This window comes from Spermophilus citellus (assembly GCF_964194105.1).
Source record: "Spermophilus citellus genome assembly, chromosome: 2".
Lineage (NCBI taxonomy): Eukaryota > Metazoa > Chordata > Mammalia > Rodentia > Sciuridae > Spermophilus > Spermophilus citellus.
The window spans coordinates 206,003,955-206,027,312 of NC_138183.1; the positions used below are offsets into that span (position 1 = coordinate 206,003,955).

At 36.5% G+C, this 23,358-nt stretch overlaps 1 protein-coding gene across 1 annotated transcript in view; it reads left to right on the forward strand.

Annotated features, from left to right (window-relative positions):
- Nucleotides 1–23,358, forward strand: part of MICAL2 (microtubule associated monooxygenase, calponin and LIM domain containing 2) — a 215,296-nt gene that overhangs the window by 161,526 nt on the left and 30,412 nt on the right. Inside the window, exon 30 of the mRNA XM_081263018.1 lies at nucleotides 882–2,205. Coding sequence (XP_081119144.1) covers nucleotides 882–2,205 — 1,324 coding nt within the window. The remainder of the gene's footprint in view (nucleotides 1–881; nucleotides 2,206–23,358) is intronic.

Below are 23,358 nucleotides of genomic sequence, written 5' to 3' on the forward strand. Positions count from 1 at the left end.
ACAGACACAGAGGGAACCTTTGCTAGCATCCAAGGACCTTGGAAGCAACATGTTTCTTGTATAGGAAATGTCATTTTTGACAAGCATGGCTGGACTCTTTCTTTCCATAGGCAATTGTCAAGCCTCTGTGCCTGCCAGCCCTGTTGTAGGTTCTAGGAAGTCAAGTGCACAAGACAGAAATAATGAATGCTCTTGTGAAGGCCCCAGTTCTCTGACCTGCAGGGCACAGCCACTCGATGCAGAGTCTACTTATATTCTCCCTTTGCCAAGGGCCAAGTTCCCCCATGCTGGAAGTGGCTACTTTTCTCAGTGGTACAAGGTGTGAAATTTAGAAGGTCACTGAAAGGTCCTAAAGGTCACACTTTTGCCACCACAGCAGAAAGGTAACTTTCACTTTCTCACCTCAAAAGCCTCCAACAAAGAAATCTTGGTCTTGTGATTGTTAGAGGAACATATCTGTGTAAAGGAGGCCATTTGGTAGGACCATGCTTGGGCAAGCCATTGGGGATCTTGCCTTCTGCCATGAGCCTGGCCATCCTTGGGGGCCAGCCATCCCTGTGCTCATTGGCCCAGAAGCTCATCAAGGGCAGCAGACACACGTGGGTCTTCCCTTCTGGCTTCCTACCCACCCAATCTAGGACCCAGAATGACCTTTAATCGGTGTGGATTTAGGGGCTCCTGGTAGATCTCAACAGGTTCCAAGAACACTCTTAGAACAAAGAGCAGCCCCATGAAATCCTCTGAGGCAAAACCATTTTTGACTTTGGTATCTGAGATCTGGAGAAAAGAAGGAAGTAGAGTGTGGGTTGGGATTTGCCTCCTCCATATAAATGAATGCTGTAAATTATTAGCTAACTGCCATTTCTGCCCATCCCCTCTAGGTGGCAGCTTACAGTCCCCATTCACAGGCCTCCAGAGGTCATTCCAGTCCATCTACCCCAATCTTTCTGAGACGAGCCAGAGCCCAAGGAACACCCATGGAAACTCCCCTCTATCTGCCTCGTGGTGCCGTGCTGGAGCGGGCAGAATACTGCCTGGTGAGCCCCGGAGGAGACAGTGTCACAAGCCCTGTGGAGATGGCTTCTGAGGACTGTGAGGAAGCAGAGGCCCCTCTTGGAGGTACCAAGAGCCTACACAAAGACCCATACCCCATTGGGCAGAAGGACAGGTGCCTCACACATCAAGAGCAATCTCTCGTGGATGGAAAAGAACCAAGAGAGGAGAGTATCAGACCCAGGAGGCAGCAGGAGGGCAGGTCAGAGCTGGCAGAGGAGAGGAAGTCGGGCTTGAAGAAGTTAGTCCTCACTCAGGAACAGAAGACCATGCTGCTGGATTGGAATGACTCCATCCCTGAGAGTGTGCACCTCAGGGCCGAGGAACCACTTTCCCAGGACAGTCCTGGGGGTGATAGACCAGGCCGTGTGCTGAAGCCAGTCCACCCCTTGACCCTCCCTCGGGCATGGAAACAGACACTGCCAGCCCAGAGAGAGGCCCAGGAGGAGACACGGGCCCCAGCTGTACGGACTCCAGCAGAGCAAGGTGCCCCACCTAAGTCGCCCCTGCGGCTCATAGCTAATGCCCTCCGAAAGTCCCTGGGAAACTTCTTTCCCAGCTCCGAAGGTGGAAAGAAGGCCTGGGCCAAGTCAGAATCCAAAACTTTGCCTACAGATCAGCCACACACCTGTACTCGCTCATTCAGCCTTCGGAAAACCAGTTCCAACAAGGAGGGGGACCAGCAGTCCAGTGGGACACATGTGGCAAGCAGGGCCTCTGCTTTCTTGTCCCTGGGTTCCCAGGCTGCTCAGTTCTCGAGGCTTAGCCCTTCGGACCCTGCCCTCCGCGCCCATAGTTTGCCCAATCGGCCATCTAAGAGATTTCCTGCACTAGCGTCCCCACCCTGCAGCAAGATGGAAGATGTCCCCATACTCCTGGAGAAAGTGAGTTTGCAAGAGACCTTACCAGATGCTGCTAGGGTTCCAAAGAAAGGAGCCTCACTTTTTTCCTCCCTCAAATTCAAAGACAAATCTTTTGAAAGTTTCCTTCAAGAATCTAAACAAAGGAAGGACATCAGGGACCTCTTTAGCAGCCCTGATGGGAAGGTGCTGCGCAGGGACAATGTCCTATCCCTGGAGAAGCTGGCACAGCCTTTCAGAAGCACCTCCCTGGAACAGGTGGCCCGTCTTCCTTCTCCAGGAGGAGATGCAAGTAAGTGGCTCTTTCCGTATAGAAGTCCACAGTTCCTGATGGTCAGTTAGTTATCCTTGCTTGGGTTAGCAAATAGGCATCGTCACTCTGGTTTGTTTCTCAAATTAAATTCTAAATTTGCTTCTCAAACACAAAAATAGAGAAACTTGAAGTTGAAATTTTTGAAAAAATTAAAAATTTGAAATTAGGACATTGAAAGTGTTGAGTTAACTAGAATTCCACCCCTTTCTTGCTCATTGACTGTTTTTACTAAGTTGTACATAAAATATAACTTTTGAAAAATTAGCATTATGCCATAGATATTATGCCAATTACCATCTGATTTACATAAATGTAATTTAATAGACTAGCATGTTTTGTGGATACCTTATCATTTAATGAATTATTTTATTTTGTTTATAGGTATACATGAATATATAAATTATAGGTGAATATATTTATATTTCATGTATGGTGTTGAATGAATTTTTATGTAGAGAGCTTTTTCTTTCTTTTGAATTACTAGGTTAAACACTTTTCTATATATTTGGTTACCAATGGAAATGTAGACTTTTTATGTTTAAATCTGATTTTTTAAAATTATAAATTTTAAAAAATTTATATATCAAGGACAGTAATCAAACAACATGGAAATATCTAATAAAAAGCTATATTTATCATCTCATCACTTCTGTATTGCCAAAGACTTAGTATATTCCCTTAGCAACAATTTAGTTGTTGGTTGATGGCTTGAAACAAATGGTGATCTTACTATTTCTATTGTCAAGCGACTGTTTTTCTTTATTCTTTTTTTCACTTTTTTATTTTCTTACATAATTTTTATTTTGGAACTTTAGTTTTCAAGTAAAAACAAAATTACTTATCTTCTTTTGTTTCCCAATCAAATATCTATAATATTAATAGAGGCTTTATTTGAAGCCAAGTTTGGGATAAGCATAGACCAGGTTAGAGTATCACTCTGTCCTTTACATCATCTATCAAAAGTTCATGTGTCACAAAATAATATATTCATATGGTTTAAAATCAAAGGGTACAGGGGCTGGGGATGTGGCTCAAATGGTAGTGCGCTCACCTAGCATGCCTGAGGCACAGGGTTCGATTCTCAGCACCACATAAAAATAAAATAAAGATATTGTGTCCACTTAAAACTAAAAAAAAATAAATTAAAAAAAAAAAAAATCAAAGGGTACAAAAGGCACAAGGTGAAAGTCCTCCCTCCCGTCCTTGTCGGTGAGGCAGCCGGACTCTATCTTGATGATAGATATTATTATCAGTTTCTTGGCCATTCTTCCAGGCAGAGTTTATGCATTAAGAGAAAATTTACATGTGCTTTCTTTTTCTTACACAAGTAGTAGCATGGTAGCATGCTGCACACACATTTCTTTCTTCTTTTTGTACTTTCAATTTTATCTTGGAGATCATTCCACATTAGTATATAAAGAACTTTCTCTGTCAGGTGAAGCTGGTGCACACCTGTAATCAGGAAGCTGAGGCAAGATGACTGCTGGTTTGAGGCCAGCCTCAGCAACTGAGACCTTGTCTGAAAATGAAAAATAAATAAATAAAAAGGCCTGGGGATGTAGTTCAGTGTCTGGGGATGTAGTTCGGTGGTAGTTACCCTGGAGTCAATCCTCAGTATTGAGGGCTGGGGGGAAGGAACTTTCTCCTTTGTTTTATTGCTGCCCTGTATTCCAGGGTACCTAAATTTATGCAGCCAGTCCCCAAGGATGCAAGGTTTGTTATTTCACATCTTGTTATCACCAGTAGTGCTACATTGATTAACTGAGAACTTAATCCATTTGGCATATGCGTGAATTTATCTGTAGGATAATAAATTCCTAGAAGTGGAAATGCCTGAGCAAAGGAAGTGTAAATTGGGAACTTTCGTATTGATTGTCCGGTTGTCCCCCATCCTGGTGTGCAGATCACATTCCCAACAGCCAAGGTGGAGTAACCAATGTGTTCCCCGCCTTCCTAATATTAACCTTTCCCAATCCAATAAACTCAGAAAAGTTGAAATTTCAATGAAGTAATTGAGCCTCTTTTCATATGTTAAAGAGACGTTCATGTTTCTTTTCCTTGAACTGTTGGTTCTGTCCTTTGTCCAGTTTTTTTGTTGGTTTGTTAGTATTTTCTTAATGACAGGTAGGAACTCTATTTAAAAGGAAAGAACATTTCTTATGTTGTTACAAATATGTTTTTTCCAATTTCTTGTTTGTGTTTAAATTTCTTTATGGGTTTTTTTTTTGGGGGGGGTGCCACAAATTAAATTCAGGGGCACTCAACCACTGAGCCACATCCCCATCCCTATTTTGTATTTTATTTAGAGGCAGGGTCTCACTGAGTTGCTTAGCATCTTGCTGTTGCTGAATCTGGCTTTGAACTCCCCATCCTCCTCCCTAGCTGCTGGGATTACAGGCATGCACCACCACACCCAGCGTTTATGGTGGGTTTTGTTGCATTCAATTTTTATTTTTATATAGTGATTATAACTTTTTATTTTATGGAAGAAGAAAGAGCTTCTTTAAAGTTTATAGAATTTTCTTACAGTTTCATTGAGTCTTTTTGTTTGATCTTTTTTTATATTTTTGCATTTAAATATTTACATCAAGAAATTATACTACTATAAAATTTTAATTATGGTTCCAACCTTATTTTTTTTTAGATATCTCTCTACTTATCCTAAATAATTTAGTGAATAACCCATCTTTTCCTCTCTTATATAAGGCAAGAAGATTGCAGGTTTGAGACCAGCCTCAGCAACTATTTATCAAATATTGGATTCCCGCACTTGTTTTTATTTTCATCCTACTATATTCCATTGAGTTGTCTGTCATGTATCAATAGCATACTATTTTAATTATCTCATTATCTCACTTTATTTATTTGTGTGTGTGCTTAAATTTTTTTTTACATATTTTCTATTAGTAGGGAGAGTATTCTGATCTTTTTCTACAGTGTCCTGGCTTTTCATGCTTGTCTGATAGTCTCTATGAATTTAACTTCAGCTTGTCTATGTATCAAAAAAACAGTCTGTGAGTGCTTTTATATGATTGAGCTGAATTCATAAACTACTTACTTTAAGAAGAAATCACAAACTTATGATATGAATTGTCTTTTCATATGTTCATTCTTTTTCATGACCCTCAGGAACATTTTAATCTTTATATCAAATAAATCTTGCATATTTATTAAGTTTACTATTAGGTACATTTGTTCTTGCTATTACTGTAAACAATATCTTTCCAGTTTATATTCCTACTTCTTGTGAATATAAAAATTATTGATTTCTGTATAGTAATTTCGTACCCATTCATCTTACTACATTCTCTTGTGTCAAGATTTCTCTAGGTTATTTCTATATCTACACTCAACATAAGCAAATAATCATTTTACCTCCTGCTTTTAAATTATGTGTTTCTTATTTTGTGCCCCTAGTTTCTTTTGTTACAGAATCTCCAGAACAATATTAAATAAAAATATTAATAATGATAATCTTAAGCTGGGGACATAGCTCAGTTGGTAGAGTGCTTGCCTCACATGCACAAGGCCCTGGGTTCAATCCCCAGAACCAAAAAACAAACCAAACAATTTTGCCAATGATAATCTTATTACATTTCTAAACTCAATGAGAATGCTGCTAGTGTTTTCCCATTTAAACATGATACTGGCTTCTGGGTTGACTGAGATATATCTTATCCTTTTATGGACATAACCTTCCTATTCTAATAAAAGTATTTTCAGTCATACATAAATGGTAAATTTTATCAAATGTCTTTTCAGCACCTTTTAAGATGTTTGTATGATTTTTTTTCTCCTTAGTTTGATATTATAAATTATATAATAGATTTATGGCTATTGAACTATCCTTGCATTGGTGAACCATTTTATCTTAAGTTTTTATTTTAATATACTTTCCAAGTCTGTTTAGTAATGTTTTATTCTTAAATAAAACATTGAATTTTATGGAATTTTATGTGACTTCTATATGTATTGATTACAATAAGTTGGGTAATGTATTTTCCTGATTTTCATGGAAAGATGTGTTCATGTATATTCAATGTGAAATAGTGTGATTTACTTGGCTTAGAACAGAATGGGAGTGTAGAGAAGGGAATTAGATCTGGGCTGGCCAGCTCTGCAAATAGTGCCTGGGCCTCTCTCTTACAAGAGCCTTGTGTTTCTTAAAGGTGTTTCTAGACTATATGCTAAGGATATAAAGATTTTATCAATCCTACTAAATTAGGCCCATCAGTCTTTTATTTCTTGCCCATTTCAGCAAATGCATACAGCAACATTGCTGTCTCTACATTTATCTTGTGAGCACACAAATTCTGTGCAAAGGAGGAAGAGTCAGATTAAAGTTTGATTTTTTTATATTTTTACAAGAAAATGTTCTAAGTAAATTAAAGATACATGTAAATTTATCAGGATATTTAAATGGCTTAGGGGCATAAACTAATTTCAAGTAGTTACCAATGCCCATCTTACACAATTTTAATGCTAGCTATCATTCTTTTGTATAAAGAAAGCCTCCTGAAAACCTTTTTATGTTTATATAAACGTATTGCAGAATAACATCTGTAAAGTCCTTAAATATTATGTCTACAACTGATGAATAACTGATGTTATTCTGCAATAAGTTTTTACAAAGTGCACCACTGTGTTTTTGTCTCTGAGGTTAAGCTACAGAACATTTGCAGAACACAGATGCCTCCTCATTCTTTCCTCCCTCTATATACTCCACCCAACAAAGGGATTGCCACCTGACTCCTATCAGCTTAGATTATTTTTGCAGCATTTTTGTTTTTTCACTTTAAAAAATAAAATAACTTGATATTGTAGTAGGAAGAATTATGCATAATCTTGTCCCCTAGAGTATGGTGGGAACATTTCAGTCCATCCTGTGATTAGGTTAGGGGATTTTTAAGGACATAATTAAGTCCCAAAACAATCAACTTGGAGTTAATCAAAAGGGAGATCATCCTGGGCAGGGCTAACTTAATCAGGCAATCCCTTAACAAGGACTTTCCAAGGTCAGAGACTGGATTCTAAGCCTAAGAGACACGATTTTGCTGGCCTAGAAGAAGCAGTAAACTGTCACATTGTGAGAAGGCCATGAACAGATGGCCTTTAGGAGTTAAGATTGACAGCCACAGAGAAAAAGGACCATGTGCCCTACAACCAATAGGAACTGAATTTTGACAATAGACTGAATGAGCTTGAAAGAGGACATTGAGCTACAGATGAGAACTGCAGTCTAGCTGACACCTTGATGTCAGCCTTGTAAGACTCTGGGCAGAATATTGGTGGAGTCAGGCCTGGACATCTGACCTACTAAGTCTTAAATAATAAAACTAGGTAATTGTAAAGCTAGGTAATTGTTTGTGCAGTAGGAAGCCAGACAAGTACATACTCTTTTGTGCCTGGCTATCTTCATTGAACATTATGGGGGTGGTGGATTTACCCATGTTGTTATGTGCAGAATTGGTTTATTCTTTTTAGTTTCTGTATTTCATCCCATTGTATGAATATTTCACAATTTTTTTGTGCATTCTGTTTCTGGGCATTGAGGCTGTTTTCAGTTGTTTTTATTATGAATGATGCTGATTCAAGCAAGCTTATACATACCTTTGGTGCATGCATGTGCTCATTTCTGTTAGATATTGCCAAAGATAAATTAAGCTAGACATTAAAGTAGTAAGGACAAATTTTAATCAGTAATATACTATTGCAATAGGAAGAAGTTCCAGTATGATATGAAATCAACTTTGATTGCTATAGAAGTCAATGGGGTGCCTTACAGGGAGAATGAGGTAGGGTGGAAGGGGCTCAGTAGAGTCAAGGAAGTAAAAATTTACAAGGGCTAATCTGTATAAAGACAGACTAAGCTAGCTGTGTCTATTAACTGGCAGTTAAAGAATCTGTCTTCCAACAGAGACTGGGAGATAGTGACCCTATCCTTTGTGGTGATTATACTTTAAGGGAATGGCTTTCATGTCCTTGAGAAAGATGCTCTTGAGTTGAAGGAGACACATAGACATCTCAAAGGGACAGAGAAAGGATTTACATTTGGGAACGCTTTTTAGTAAGTAGTCTAAGAACAGGGCAGGGGATATCATTGGGTGTTGGCTAAAATAAACAGGAAAGTCTTTTGGCAACTGAGCTTTCTCAGGTACTCTAAGGGTCATCCCTAAGGGTGTGATCTTGAGCTGTCAGAAACTACATTAGTATATAAGTATTTTAATATGTATGTGTGGGGGGGGATAGGATGTGAAGATCATTTGTGTTGAGAGTCTGTAACTTTTTATAGGCTGAGATTGAAGACCAATGGAGAAGAGGGTTCAGAGAATCCTGGTCAGAGTTCAGCCAAGGAGAGAATCTTTGTGAGCATCCACCTAGCAGTGGAATTGCTAGATCATGGAGTAGGTGGAAGAGTTGATTTAATTGATGCAGTATAGTCAGTTTCTCCAAGTGGTTGTTACAATCTGTAGGCCCTCCAGCAGACAGGAGACCTCCCCTCGCTCCACATACTTGGTAATCTCAGTTTTGTTTTGTTTTCCTGTTGATATTGCTATATTTGTAGGTGTGTGGTAGCATCTCATTACTTTGATTTGCACTTACCTGATAATGGTATTGCCAATTTTTCATAGGTTTATTTAAGTATTCTCTTGTATGAAGTCTTTAAATCTTTGGCTCATATTCTTATTGTGTTGTCAATCTTTTCTTTATTGATTCATAATCTGTGTTGATTCTGGTTAATCAGTCCTTTGTCAGATATCTGTATTGCAAATATCTTCTCTCATTTTTTGATTCACTTTTTTATGTTGTGTTGAGGATCAAACCCAGTGCCTCACATTTGCTAGGCAAGCACTCTGCCATTAAGCTACAATCCCAGCCCCTAAATGTATCTTTTGATAAACTGGAAGTACCTACTTTAATAAAGTGAAATTTATAGTATCTTCCTTTATTATTAATTTTTGCATTTTTGTTTATGAAATCTTTCCCTACTCCAAGGTCATGTTAATGTTCTACATCACCTTCTAGAAATGTACTAAATGAATAAAACAATCCCTATTTCACAATTGAGACATGGCTAGAGTGAGTGAGGAAGTGTATTTTTAAGTTTTTTAATTTTAATGAATTTTTTAAAAAATGGAAGTGGTGTATAATGTTTTTCTGTTAAATACACCTTTAGTTTTGATAGAATTGTATTTCATATTAGCCATTAAAAACTTAGCACCTGAACTGCGATATGCTATAGATGTAAAATATTCATCGACTCTTGAAGATTTAGTATGAAAGAAGTAATGTAAAATAACTTATTCATAGTTTTTGCATAAATTGTTGGGTTTTTTTTGAAATTCGGGGTAAAATTATGTTCATCTATTTCTTTTTACATTTTTTTTAATTTTATTTTTTTTATTGGTTGTTCACAACATTACAAAGCTCTTGACATATCATATTTCATACATTAGATTGAAGTGGGTTATGAACCCCCAATTTTACCCCAAATGCAGATTGCAGAATCACGTCGGTTACACATCCAAAATTTTACATAATGCCCTATTAGTAATTGTTGTATTCTGCTACCTTTCCTATCCCCTACTATCCCCCCTCCCTTCCCCTCCCATCTTCTCTCTCTACCCCATCTACTGTAATTCATTTCTCTCCTTGTTTATTTTCCCATTCCCCTCACAACCTCTTATATGTAATTTTGTATAGCAATGAGGGTCTCCCTTCATTTCCATGCAATTTCCCTTTTCTCTCCCTTTCCCTCCCATCTCATGTCTCTGTTTAATGTTAATCTTTTCTTCCTGCTCTTTCTCCCTGCTCTGTTCATAGTTGCTCTCATTATATCAAAGAAGACATTTGGTATTTGTTTTTTAGGGATTGGCTAGCTTCACTAAGCATAATCTGCTCTAGTGCCATCCATTTCCCTGCAAATTCCATGATTTTGTCATTTTTCATTGCTGCATAGTACTCCATTGTGTATAGATGCCACATTTTTAATCCATTCATCTATTGAAGGGCATCTGGGTTGGTTCCACAGTCTAGCTATTGTGAATTGTGCTGCTATGAACATCGATGTGGCAGTATCCCTGTAGCATGCTCTTTTAAGGTCTTCAGGGAATAGTCCGAGAAGGGCAATAGCAGGGTCAAATGGTGGTTCCATTCCCAGCTTTCCCAGGAATCTCCATACTGCTTTCCAAATTGGCCTCACCAATTTGCAGTCCCACCAGCAATGTACAAATGTACCCTTTTCTCCACATCCTCGCCAGCACTCATTGTTGTTTGACTTCATAATGGCTGCCAATCTTACTGGAGTGAGATGGTATCTTAGGGTGGTTTTGATTTGCATTTCTCTGACTGCTAGAGATGGTGAGCATTTTTTCATGTACTTGTTGATTGATTGTATATCCTCCTCTGAGAAGTGTCTGTTCAGGTCCTTGGCCCATTTGTTGATTGGGTTATTTGTTATCTTATGGTCTAATTTTTTGAGTTCTTCGTATACTCTGGATATTAGGGCTTTATCTGAAGTGTGAGGAGTAAAAATTTGTTCCCAGGATGTAGGCTCCCTATTTACCTCTCTTATTGTTTCTCTTGCTGAGAAAAATCTTTTTAGTTTAAGTAAGTCCCATTTGTTGATTCTTGTTATTAACTCTTGTGCTATGGGTGTCCTATTAAGGAATTTGGAGCCCGACCCCACAATATGTAGATCGGAGCCAACTTTTTCTTCTATCAGATGCAGAGTCTCTGATTTGATATCAAGCTCCTTGATCCATTTTGAGTTAACTTTTGTGCATGGCGAGAGAAAGGGATTCAGTTTCATTTTGTTGCATATGGATTTCCAGTTTTCCCAACACCATTTGTTGAAGATGCTATCCTTCCTCCATTGCATGCTTTTAGCCCCTTTATCAAATATAAGATAGTTGTAACTTTGTGGATTAGTCTCTGTGTCCTCTATTCTATACCATTGGTCCACCCGCCTGTTTTGGTACCAGTACCATGCTGTTTTTGTCACTATTGCTCTGTAATACAGTTTGAAATCTGGTATCGCTATACCGCCTGATTCACACTTCCTGTTTAGAATTGCTTTTGCTATTCTGGGTCTTTTATTTTTCCATATGAATTTCATGATTGCTTTATCTATTTCTACAAGAAATGCCCTTGGGATTTTGATTGGCATTGCATTAAACCTATAGAGAACTTTTGGTAATATCGCCATTTTGATGATGTTAGTTCTGCCTATCCATAAACAGGGTATATTTTTCCATCTTCTAAGATCTTCTTCTACTTCTCTCTTTAGGGTTCTGTAGTTTTCATTGTATAAATCGTTCACCTCTTTTGTTAGGTTGATTCCCAAGTATTTTATTTTTTTTGAGGATATTGTGAATGGAGTGTTTTTCCTCATTTCCGTTTCAGAAGTTTTGTCGCTGATATACAGAAATGCCTTTGATTTATGCATGTTGATTTTATATCCTGCCACTTTGCTGAATTCATTTATTAGTTCTAGTAGTTTCTTTGTAGACCCTTTTGGGTCTTCTAGGTATAGAATCATGTCATCTGCAAATAGTGGTAATTTAAGTTCTTCTTTTCCTATTTTTATGCCTTTAATTTCTTTCGTCTGTCTAATTGCTCTGGCCAGTGTTTCGAGAACTATATTGAATAGAAGTGGTGATAGAGGGCATCCCTGTCTTGTTCCAGATTTTAGAGGGAATGCCTTTAGCTTTTGTCCATTCAGAATGATGCTAGCCTGAGGCTTAGCATAGATAGCTTTTACAATGTCAAGATAAGTTCCTGTTATCCCTAGTTTTTCTAATGTTTTGAACATAAAGGGATGCTGTACTTTGTCGAATGCTTTCTCTGCGTCTATCGAGATGATCAAATGGTTCTTATCTTTAAGTCTATTGATGTGGTGAATAACATTTATTGATTTCCATATATTGAACCATCCTTGCATCCCAGGGATGAATCCTACTTGATCATGGTGCACAATTTTTTTGATGTGTTTTTGTATTCGATTCGCCAGAATTTTATTGAGGATTTTTGCATCTAGGTTCATTAGAGATATTGGTCTGTAGTTTTCTTTCTTTGAAGTGTCTTTGTCTGGTTTCGGAATCAGGGTGATGTTGGCCTCATAGAATGAATTTGGAAGAGCTCCCTCTTTTTCTGTTTCCTGAAATAACTTGAAAAGTATTGGTATTAATTCTTCTTTAAAGGTTTTGTAAAACTCTGCTGTATACCCATCCAGTCCTGGGCTTTTCTTGGTTGGTAGTCTTTTGATGGCTTCTTCAATTTCATCCATTGATATTGGTCTGTTCAAATTGTGTGTATCCTCCTTACTCAGTCTGGGCAAATCATATGACTTAAGAAATTTATCGATGTCTTCACTATCTTCTATTTTATTGGAATATAGGTTTTCAAAATAATTTCTAATTGTCTTCTGTATTTCTGTAGCATCTGTTGTGATATTGCCTTTTTCATCCCGTATGTTAGTAATTTGAGTTCTCTCTCTTCTTCTCTTCATTAGCATGGCTAAAGGTCTGTCGATCTTATTTATTTTTTCGAAGAACCAACTTTTGGTTTTGGTAATTTTTTCAATAGTTTCTTTTGTTTCAATTTCATTGATTTCCGCTCTGATTTTAATTATTTCTTGCTTTCTGCTACATTTGCTGTTGCTTTGCTCTTCCTTTTCTAGGGCTTTGAGATGAAGTGTGAGCTCATTTATTTGTTGGTTTTTTTTTCTTTTTTTGAGGAATGACCACCAGGCGATGAATTTTCCTCTTAAAACTGCTTTCATTGTGTCCCATAGATTCCGATATGTTGTGTCTGTATTTTCATTTATCTCTAAGAATTTTTTGATTTCCTCCTTTATGTCTTCTGTAACCCATTGATCATTCAGTAACATATTGTTCATTTTCCATGTGATGTAGGATTTTTCCTTCCTTCTTTTATCATTGATTTCCAGTTTCATTCCATTATGATCAGATAAAATGCAAGGTATTATCTCCACCCCTTTATATTTACTGAGGGTTGCCCTATGGCATAATATATGGTCTATTTTTGAGAAGGATCCATGTGCTGCTGAGAAAAAAGTATATCCATTTGATGATGGTTGATATATTCTATATATGTCAGTTAAGTCTAGGTTATTGATTGTGATGTTGAGTTCTATAGTTTCTTTATTCAACTTTTGTTTGGAGGATCTGTCCAATGGTGAGAGAGGTGTGTTGAAGTCACCCATAATAATTGTGTTGTGGTCTATTTGATTCTTGAACTTGAGGAGAATTTGTTTTATGAATGTCGCAGCACCATTATTTGGTGCATAAATATTGATAATTGTTATGTTTTGTTGGTGAATGTTTCCTTTTAACAGTATATAATGACCTTCTTTATCCCTTTTGATTAACTTAGTCTTGAAGTCGATTTTATTCGATATGAGGATGGACACCCCTGCTTGCTTACGAGGACCGTGTGCATGGTATATTTTTTCCCATCCTTTCACCTTCAGCCTGTGTGTGTCTTTTCCAATCAGATGTGTCTCCTGGAGGCAGCATATTGTTGGATTTGTTTTTTTAATCCATGATACCATCCTATGTCGCTTTATTGGAGAGTTTAAGCCATTAACATTCAGAGTTACTATTGATATATGGTTTGTACTTCCATCCATGTTTGATTATTTATCCTTTTTTTAAAAAATTTAGTTTGTTTCTCCATGATTATCTTTCCCCTCACCCTCTGTCTTTACCAAGGCACTTCCTACTGATGGTTTTGGTTATTGTTTTTCATTTCTTCCTCGTGTAGTGTTTTGCTCAAAATGCTTTGCAATGCTGGTTTTCTGACTGCAAATTCTTTTAACTTTTGTTTATCATGAAAGATTTTTATTTCGTTGTCATATCTGAAGCTTAATTTTGCTGGATACAGAATTCTTGGTTGGCATCCATTGTCTTTCAGTGTTTGAAATACATTGTTCCATGACCTTCTTGCTTTCAGTGTCTGTGATGAAAAATCCGTTGTTAACCTTATTGGTTTACCCCTGAATGTAATCTGTCTCCTTTCTCTTGTAGCTTTTAATATTTTCTCTTTGTTCTGTATATTGGATATCTTCATAACAATGTGTCTTGGCGTTGGTCTACTTTGATTTTGTGTGCTCGGTGTCCTGTATGCATCTTCAATTTGTATATCTGTTTCCTTTTTTAATTCTGGAAAGTTTTCTGTAATTATTTCATTCAGCAGGTTACTCATTCCCTTGGTTTGAATCTCTGTACCTTCTTCTATCCCGATGACTTGTAAGTTTGGTTTTTTTATGTTATTCCATAACTCTTGGATGTTTTTCTCATGATTTTTTACCAGCCCTTCTGAGTTGGCTAGACTCTTTTCAAGATGATATATTTTGTCTTCATTATCTGACATTCTGGCTTCTACTTGCTGCACTCTGTTAGTGATACTCTCAATTGAGTTTTTAATTTGGTTTATTGTTTCCTTCATTTCTAGAATTATTGTTTGATTATTTTTTATAATCTCTATCTCCTGATAAAGATGCTTAACTTCTTCTTTTATCTATTTATGTAATTCATTCTCAATGTGTTCTTTCGCTGCTTGAATTTGCTGTCTTGTATCCTCTTTAAGGTTCCATTCCATCTGTCTAAGGTGTTCCTTGAGTTCTTTATATGACCATTTTTCTGATGACTCTATATCCTCCTGAATATTTAGGCTGTCCTGCATTGTTTGTACTCCTTTTCTTCCTTGCTTTTTAAAGCTGCTCATGTTACTTCTTGTTCTGTTTGACTGATTAGTTACTGTTTACTCCTATAAATTTATTAGATGCTTGGGAGGAAAGGTATTAGAAGGGAAGGGAAGAAGTCACTAAAGAGAATGAGAGTAAGCAGGTAGAATTCAAGGAAGGGGGGATAAGATAATTGAAAAGAAATGAAAAGACAAAAGAAGAAAAAAATAGGAAATAAAAAAAGAAAAAAAATTTTTTAAAAAAATGAAAATTAAAATTAGAAGAAAAAAAAATTTTTTTAAAAATTGTAAAAAAAAATTTAAAAAAACAACAAGAAAGAAAAATGAAAATGAAAGAAAAACCCAAATCAAAAAAAAAAAAAAAAGAGAGAGAAAAGAAAAATAAAACTAATAAATGCAGTCTTAGAGTTTGATTAACTTCTCTTCCAGTAGGTGGCGCTGTGCCCACCAGGCCAAGTTTCTCCTGTCAATACGCGGGAACCAATCACTGTGCAGCAGCTCCTCCCAGACTGGGCGAGTCTCCAGTCCTGAGTGTCTAGGGCCTCCTCTTGTGTCTAGTCACTTCCCACTTTTCCTCTAGCCAGGCCCCTCTCACGGGTGCCGCTCACCACAATACTGGCTACACGCCAGGTCTGCTGCTCCCAGGAGCCCTGTTTTCATGAACGACTGGGCACACTCTCCCAGTTTGCCATTCCCTCAGACCCTAAGTTTGTTGAGCTTGGGGCTGAGAATCCTCAGTGAATTTTACTTGCCCTCCGGTAGCCACGCCCCCGGTAGCTGGTGCAAGAGACCTCAGCTGTCAGCACTGGTGGGAGCAGTAGTTTTGCGCCGTGGGTCCCGCGCCACCTCTTATTCCCTCGGTCTGGCTATCGTGCTCACGGGATAGCTGGGAGGGGCCCTTACGGGAGAGCTGGGAGGGGCCCTTAAGGTTTCCCCGATGTGTGGAGAGGGAAGGCTAGGGAATTACACACCTGTAGCCTCAGGTTTCAATGAAGTTATCTCCTCCGCCGCAGTCTGATGACGTCAGTTCTCTGCCATGGTGGTATCTCTTGCAAATGGCGACAGTTCGTTTCCCTTTGCCGGGTGACCGATGCAATGGGTGGGTCCTTACTGTCTCTCCCAAGCCCCGTTTCAAACCTGTGGCCACTACCTATGAAGGCTCGGTAGGCATTTACCTCCATAGGATGAGAAGGGCTGACCAGTTGTTTCAGCCGGATGGATTAGTGCTGAGTCACAGCTGTTTGTCTGCAGGAAGCAGGCGAACGGGAGCTTGAATTCAGCCAATCCGGGCTCAGTGTGTGTTCTGAGAGGCCCAGACTATTCGCCCCAGATCCACGTCAGCTCAGCATTGCCTAGTGATCCTGAGCAAACAGATTTAGGTTGTTTACGACTCCCTATGCCTGCACAGCTGAAGAGGTCAGAGACTTGATCTCTCTGCGCCCGCCGCCATGTTGGGAATCTCTTTTTACATTCTTAATGCATAAAGTACATACACGGCTTATATTTCTACTGGACAAGACACTTAGAGGAGCATTATTAGTTTATCTTTCACAATTAATTCTGTTAATTGTTTTCTTACTTTTATGTACTTGAGTTCAATTCATGGCTCTTTTTAGCTTCTTGAGATGGATCTTAGAGCATTCAGTCTCAAATTTTCGTCTACATGATGTATGCCTTCTTAAAAGCCCTGAATTTTCCTTTAATCACTGCTTTAACTGAATCAGAGTTGTTTTATTATGACTTGCTTTTATCATCAGTCAATTTTAGTGAAATAGTATTGTTTAATTTCTACATCATTTTATTATTTCTAGCTTAATTTCACAATTGTCATAATACATACTACATATGGATTAATCTTTTGAGATTTGTTGATACTTGCTTTATGACTTGGCTTATCAAGTCAACTTGGTAAATGTTCTGCATGTGCTTGGGAAAAAATGTATATTCTCTACTTTTTGGATGTGATGTTCTCTATACTTAGAAATTAGGTCAAATTTATGGTAGTGTTTGCTCTTATCTTGTATATCCTTACTGATATTTGGGTCTGATTTTTCTATCACCTGATCAGAGAGCTATGTTTAAAATATCTGAAAATGATTGAGGTTTTGATTATTTTCTAGTTTTAGTTCAATAGACTTTTGCTTTATATATTTTGAGGCTATTCTATTAGCTGCATCTATATTTTACTGCTTTAGTGTACTTTTACATTGACACTGGGATCATCATTTCTTATTTTTGCAATATTTTTCGGCCTTGATATCTTTGTCTGATTTTTAATGTAGCTATGCTAGCTTTCTTGTAGTTTTTTTTACATGATATCTTTTTCTCTCATTGTAAACTTACTTTGTTCTGAAAATGCCTTTCTTATAAGCAGCATGTAGTTTGAGTTTTTTAAAATCTGATTTGATAGTCTTTGCCTTTTATTTGGTTATTTAGTCCACTTGCAGTTAACATAATTATGATATATGTGGATTTAAATCTCAGCTTACTATTTGGTTTTCATTAGTTTGATCTCATATTTTCTTGCTTCTTTTGCTTTTCTTTGCATTTTTGAATGCATTTTCTTTTTTATTTAAAAGTTATGGTAATCATAATATATAGTACATATAATTATGCATAGTTTGTTCATTAATATTTTGGTGGTTACCCAGGAGGTTATGTTAATTGATGACTAAAATGAATCTATGTTAAATTAATTTTCTTATCTGTTCTTGAATAGCCTAAGAACTTTAGAAAACTTTAAACTCCATTTATCTTCTTCCAACTTTTATGATGTTGGTGTCACATATTTTAATTTTATACCTATCTTAAGGCCATGGAGATTATAATTAAATTTTAAACAATCAGTGTTCTATTTTCCTTTTGGGAAGGAGATCGATCTCTCTCTCTCTCTCTCTCTCTCTCTCTCTCTCTCTCTCTCTCACACACACACACACACACACACACACATACACACACAGTGAATTTTCTTTTCTTAAAAAAAAACACTTTTAGCTGGGTGCAGTGATGCATGCCTGTAATCCCAGTGAATTGGGAGGCTTAGGCAGGAGGATCTCAAGTTCAAAGCCAGCCTCAGCAATGGTGAGGCACTAAGCAACTCAGTGAGACCCTGTTTGTAAATCCCCAGTACCCAGCCCTGCCACCCAAAAGAACCCCATTTTAGGATTTCTTTTAGTGTGAAGAGAAATGCTCTTAGGTTTCATTTCTCTAAACTTTTGCTTTTATTTCTAAAGGATATTTCTTCAGAATAAAGATTACAACTTGGAAGTTAGTATCTTTTTTTTTTTTTGAAGTTAGTATCTTTCATTATTTAATACTATCATTCCATTGTTTATATGGAAAGCCAGTTGTATAATCATCTGTCCTTCTTTGAACATAAGGTGTGTATTTTCTATGTGAATTTTTATTTGAATAGACACAGAGAAATGTATGCAAAAACAAGTGCTGGTACAACAGTGTGGTTATTTCAGGGGTGAGAACAAATGGGGGGTTTGTATGCATGCTCATTATTAATATTTTCTTTTACAAATTTGGGTAGTATACCTGTTATAACAAATTATCATGCTCTAAAGTTTTCAAATTATCAAAGTCAAATATTAAATAATATTAAAAATCAAATATTACTAATGATTTATAATGAAACCTGAGATCCTGCTCTCATTCTCCTCACTGGCCCAACCACCCTCTACAGGTACTCGCTTTTAATTATTTCAGCTGTCTCTTCCAGTTATTATTTCCATATTTGTAAATAATATTCTTGTGTTAGTCAGCCTTCCATTACTGTAAAAAAATACCTGAGATAATCAAGTTACAAAGAGACAAGGTTTATTTTGGCTCAAGTTTTTGAGGTTTCAGTCCATGATTGACTGATCTCATTGCTTTTGGCCCTACAGCACAGCAGCATATCATGGTGACAGTTCAGGGAGATAACTGCTCATCATGAGACCAGGGAACAAAAGAGTTGAGGAAGGGACTGGGGTCCTGCTATCTCCCTTCAAGGGCATGCTATGTTTACCTAAAGACCTTTCACTAGGTTTTTAGGGAACATAGTCATATTTTCCAACTTTTTTTTTTTGATACTGGGGATTGAACTCAGGGGCACTCAACCACTGAGCCACATCCCCAGCCCTATTTTTGTATTTTATTTAGAGACAGGGTCTCCCTGAGTTGCTAAGTGTCTTGCCAATGCTGAGGTTGGCTTTCAACTCACAATCCTCCTGACTCAGCCTCCAGAGCCACTTATAACATAAGTTTGTCATTGAATTTCAGCCTTTCTTTTCTTTTAATACAAATATTTAAAGTCATACATTTCCCTCTAACACATCTTTAGCTGCACCCTACAAATTTTGATATTTTTGTTTACTTCAAATTGCTCTTAATTTTCCTTGTGATTATTTTCTTTGATCTATGAGTTAATTATAAAAGTGTTCTCTAATTTAAAAATACTTAGGGATTTTCCCAGGTATCTTTTAATTATTGATTTCTAACTTTTTGTTTTGTTTGGTTTTGTGTTTCTTCTCTATATTCAGTATGATACCTCATTCTCACACTCAATTTGTTGATTCCTTAGTGCTGAGGTGTCTGTTCCTGTGTTTTTCTGGGATATGGCCCACTCATGGCAATTCTACTCTGTAAGCACCCCTACTTCCACTTTGCTCAACCCATATCAATCCTCTCTCCATTTTCCAAATTTTACAATAAATCTTATCAACTGTTGTCTTCACTCCTTTTCTCTCTGTTCCTTCTCTTTTGTTTCTGTGTTTTACTTTTTAAAATCCCCACCCTCATTCTAGTTAGGTTAGGGTGGCGATGTTGATACAGACGTGTGTTTGATTTTCAGTGTTCCATTAATCTCCCTTGACCTCTGTGGTAGGCCATGGTAAGTCTGGTATAGGCCGAATGATGCTCTTAGGAAGTATGTAATTGCAGTCCAGCAAGAATTTCTCATATATTAAATTGGTGGATTCATGGGTGATCTAATTTCTAATTTAATTCCTTTGTGGTCAAGAGAATTTTTCATGATTTCAATTTCCTTTATCGAGATGGTGTGATAGCTCAACATAGGTCTGTCTTAGGGAATGTTTCATGTACATTTGTAAAGAATCTGCTGCTGTTTGGTGTAGTGTTCCACGATATGAAGTAGGTTAAGTTGTTCAGTAGTGCTCCCAAGCCATGTACTCTAATGTTACTTACGCTATCAATTACTGAGAGGAGAGTTAATACTCCCAACTGTAGTTTTGGAATTATATATTTATCCTTTCAGTACAATCAAGTTTTGCTTCATATATTTTGAAGCTCTGTAATTTAGTGCATCCACATTTAATATCTTATCTTTTTGACATATTTACATTTTTATTATGGAATATTATTTCTGTTCTTATTTCTTGTCTTAAAACTACTTTGATATAACCACATGAGCTTTGTTATGATTAGTGTTTTCATACTACAGTTTTTCTATCTTTTGTTTTTTAGCTTCTCCTTATATTTAAGAAAGATTTACTGTAAGTAGTATATAATAAGTTATTGCTTTATTAAAATCTAATCTGATAATCTCTACTTTTAAAATAATAAAGCTTAGACCATCTACATTTAGGGAATATCTAATATAGTTGATTTTCAATCTACTATTTTGCTATTTGTTCTTATTTGTGTCATCTAATTTTATTTCCTTTCCATTCCTTCTTTTGGTTCAATCGAGATTTCTAACATATTATTTTGCTTCTGATACTGGCTTATTAGTTATGTCTATATATGCTTAAGGGAGGTATATGTGTATTTATAGTAGGTAGTTTATGGTTTATCATTTAAATTACTGATTTATTATAGCCTACCTAAAATAATACTATGCCACTGCAGGTATAGTATACGTCAACTGTATAGTTTTTCTTTCAACATTTTTGTTGTTTTTTAATATTTTTTTAGTTGTAGATAGACACAATACCTTTATTTTATTTTTATGTGGTGCTAAGGATTGAACTCAGTGCTCTCCATATGCAAGGCAAGCACTCTACCACTGAGCTGTGACCCCAGCCCCATTTTTATTATTTTTGTATTACATTTTGCTTCAATATATGTTTAAAAAGGAGCTTCTTTCTTTTTTTCTTCCTTTCTTTCTTATTATCTATTTTTCCATCTAAGTTACCTGAAATAGTAAAAAAAAAAAAAAAAAAAAGAGAGAGAGAGAGAGAGAGAGAAAGAGAAAAAAACTTTTATGATTACTATTTCTGGAATTATTCATTTCATATGACATCTAGAATTTTTCCACATTTTATATGCATATCTGCTAACAACAAATCCCAGCTTTTGTCTTCAAAAAAGAAATAAGATTTTTTGAAACCCTTAGCTTTGCCTTCATTGATAGGTTCTGCACCCCCGCCCTCTTCTTTCAGCTCTTTAATGACATTGTTGTATTGTCTTTCAACCTGTTTAGGTCCTGATGGGGTGTTCCTGAACATCCTTATCCTTGTTTCTCTGTGTGCAATGTATCATTTTTCTTTGTGTGCTCTTTAGGGTTTCTCTGTCTCTGATTTTCAGTAATTTTATTATCATGAACCTTACTGTGATTTTCTTTCTGTTTATCCTGATTGTGGTTTATTGAGCTTCTTGGAACTGTAGATTCATAATTTTCATTGAGTTTGGATGGTTTTCAACAATATTGCATCAACTATCTTTTTGGTTCCCATTTCTCCCATTTCCTGGCACTGTAAACATGTATTTTAGACTACTCGATTTTGTCACTGAGGTTCTTGGTCATCTTTTTAGTTCATTTTGTTAATTTTCTCCCTTGTGCTTCATTTTGAATAGTTTTTGTTGCTGTTGTTAATTCCACTGATTTTTTTTCTTTGCAATGCTTAATCTTCTGTGAAAATGATCCAGTGAAATTTTCATTTCAGTTTTGTATTTTTCATTTTAAAGGTTCTGTTTGGTTCTTTTTTATACATTCAACTTCTATTCTCATTGAATTCATTTGCTACATTTAAATTTTTTAAAAAATTAATTAGTTGATTATTATAATTTTGGGGGAGGGTGGTATTGGGGATTGAATTCAGGAGTAATCAACCACTGAGCCACATGTCTCTAAATAAATGCGAAATACTTATTTTGTATTTATTTAGAGACATGTTCTCACTGAGTTGCTTAGGGCCTCACTCTTTCTGAGGCTGGCTTTGAACTCGCAATCCTCCAGCCTCAGCCTCCTGAGCCACTGGGATTACAGGCATGTGCCACCATGCCCAGCTTAATTGATTATTTTAATGGGCAAAAATTATACAGATTTGTCCAGTATAGCATGATGCTTTACAATGCACACATTATGGAATGACTTGATAGAACTAATTAATGTATGAATTATCTCACATGCTTATAATATTTTGTGAGAATACTTTAAATCTATTCTTTTAGCAATTTTCAAGAATATAAAACATTATTATTAACTATTATCACTGATTTGGATGATAGTTCTCTTAAAATTATTCAATTTAACTGAAAATTTAAATCCTTTGACCAATATCTCCTATTCCCTATCTCCTAGTATGTGTTCACCATTCTACTCTCTGCTTCTACAATTCCTTTTTCAGATAGTTTGATGTTAATATATTTTAAATATTCATAGATTTTCATATGTAAATTTTGTATCCTACAATTTTGATAAATTGATTTATTAGCTTTTGGGGGGGTAGAATTACGTTTTTAATTCTTGAGCATATTCCTAATAGCTATTTTATCATACTAGTTTCTGATTCCAGCAGACCTGTCATTTCTGGGTCTGCTTTTATTGATTGATTTTTCTCTTATCTGACTTACCCTGCTTTTTTACATACCTAGTAATTGTTTACCAGCTGCTAAACATTATGAATATTGATTTGTAGAGTGTCTAGATTTTTTTTTAGTTAAAGAATATTAAATAGGGAGTAAAGAATGTGTGGTGGGCAGTAAAATAACTTGCAGATCACTTTTTTCCCTCCAAGACTTGTTTTTAAGTTTTGCTCAAGTGAGTCTACAATAACATTTACTTTAGGCTAATTTATTTCTATTAATAATTGTGACTTCTGTGGTCTCTAAATGTCTCAAAGATCTGTGCAACCTTGGCTAGTTAGAACTTGAACATGTTTCTCCTATAAAAGCTCCAGAGACTGCTTAGCCTACAAAATTCTAGCAGTTATTTGCCCAAACTCATGCAGTTTCTCTCTATGCATCTATAGTTCACTATTAAGCAATCCATGCAAAGGGACATCTGTGCTTATTGCTGAAGTCTTTTTTTTTTTTTTCTCTTATCTCTCTCTTTCTAGTGCTCTGTCCTGTACATTCCAGCTGCCTCAATCTGTCCAGACTCTGATTTCTGTCTTTTCAACTCATTAAGTCTATGAGTTTAGGCTCTTCCTATCTGCACTGTAATTTGGAAAG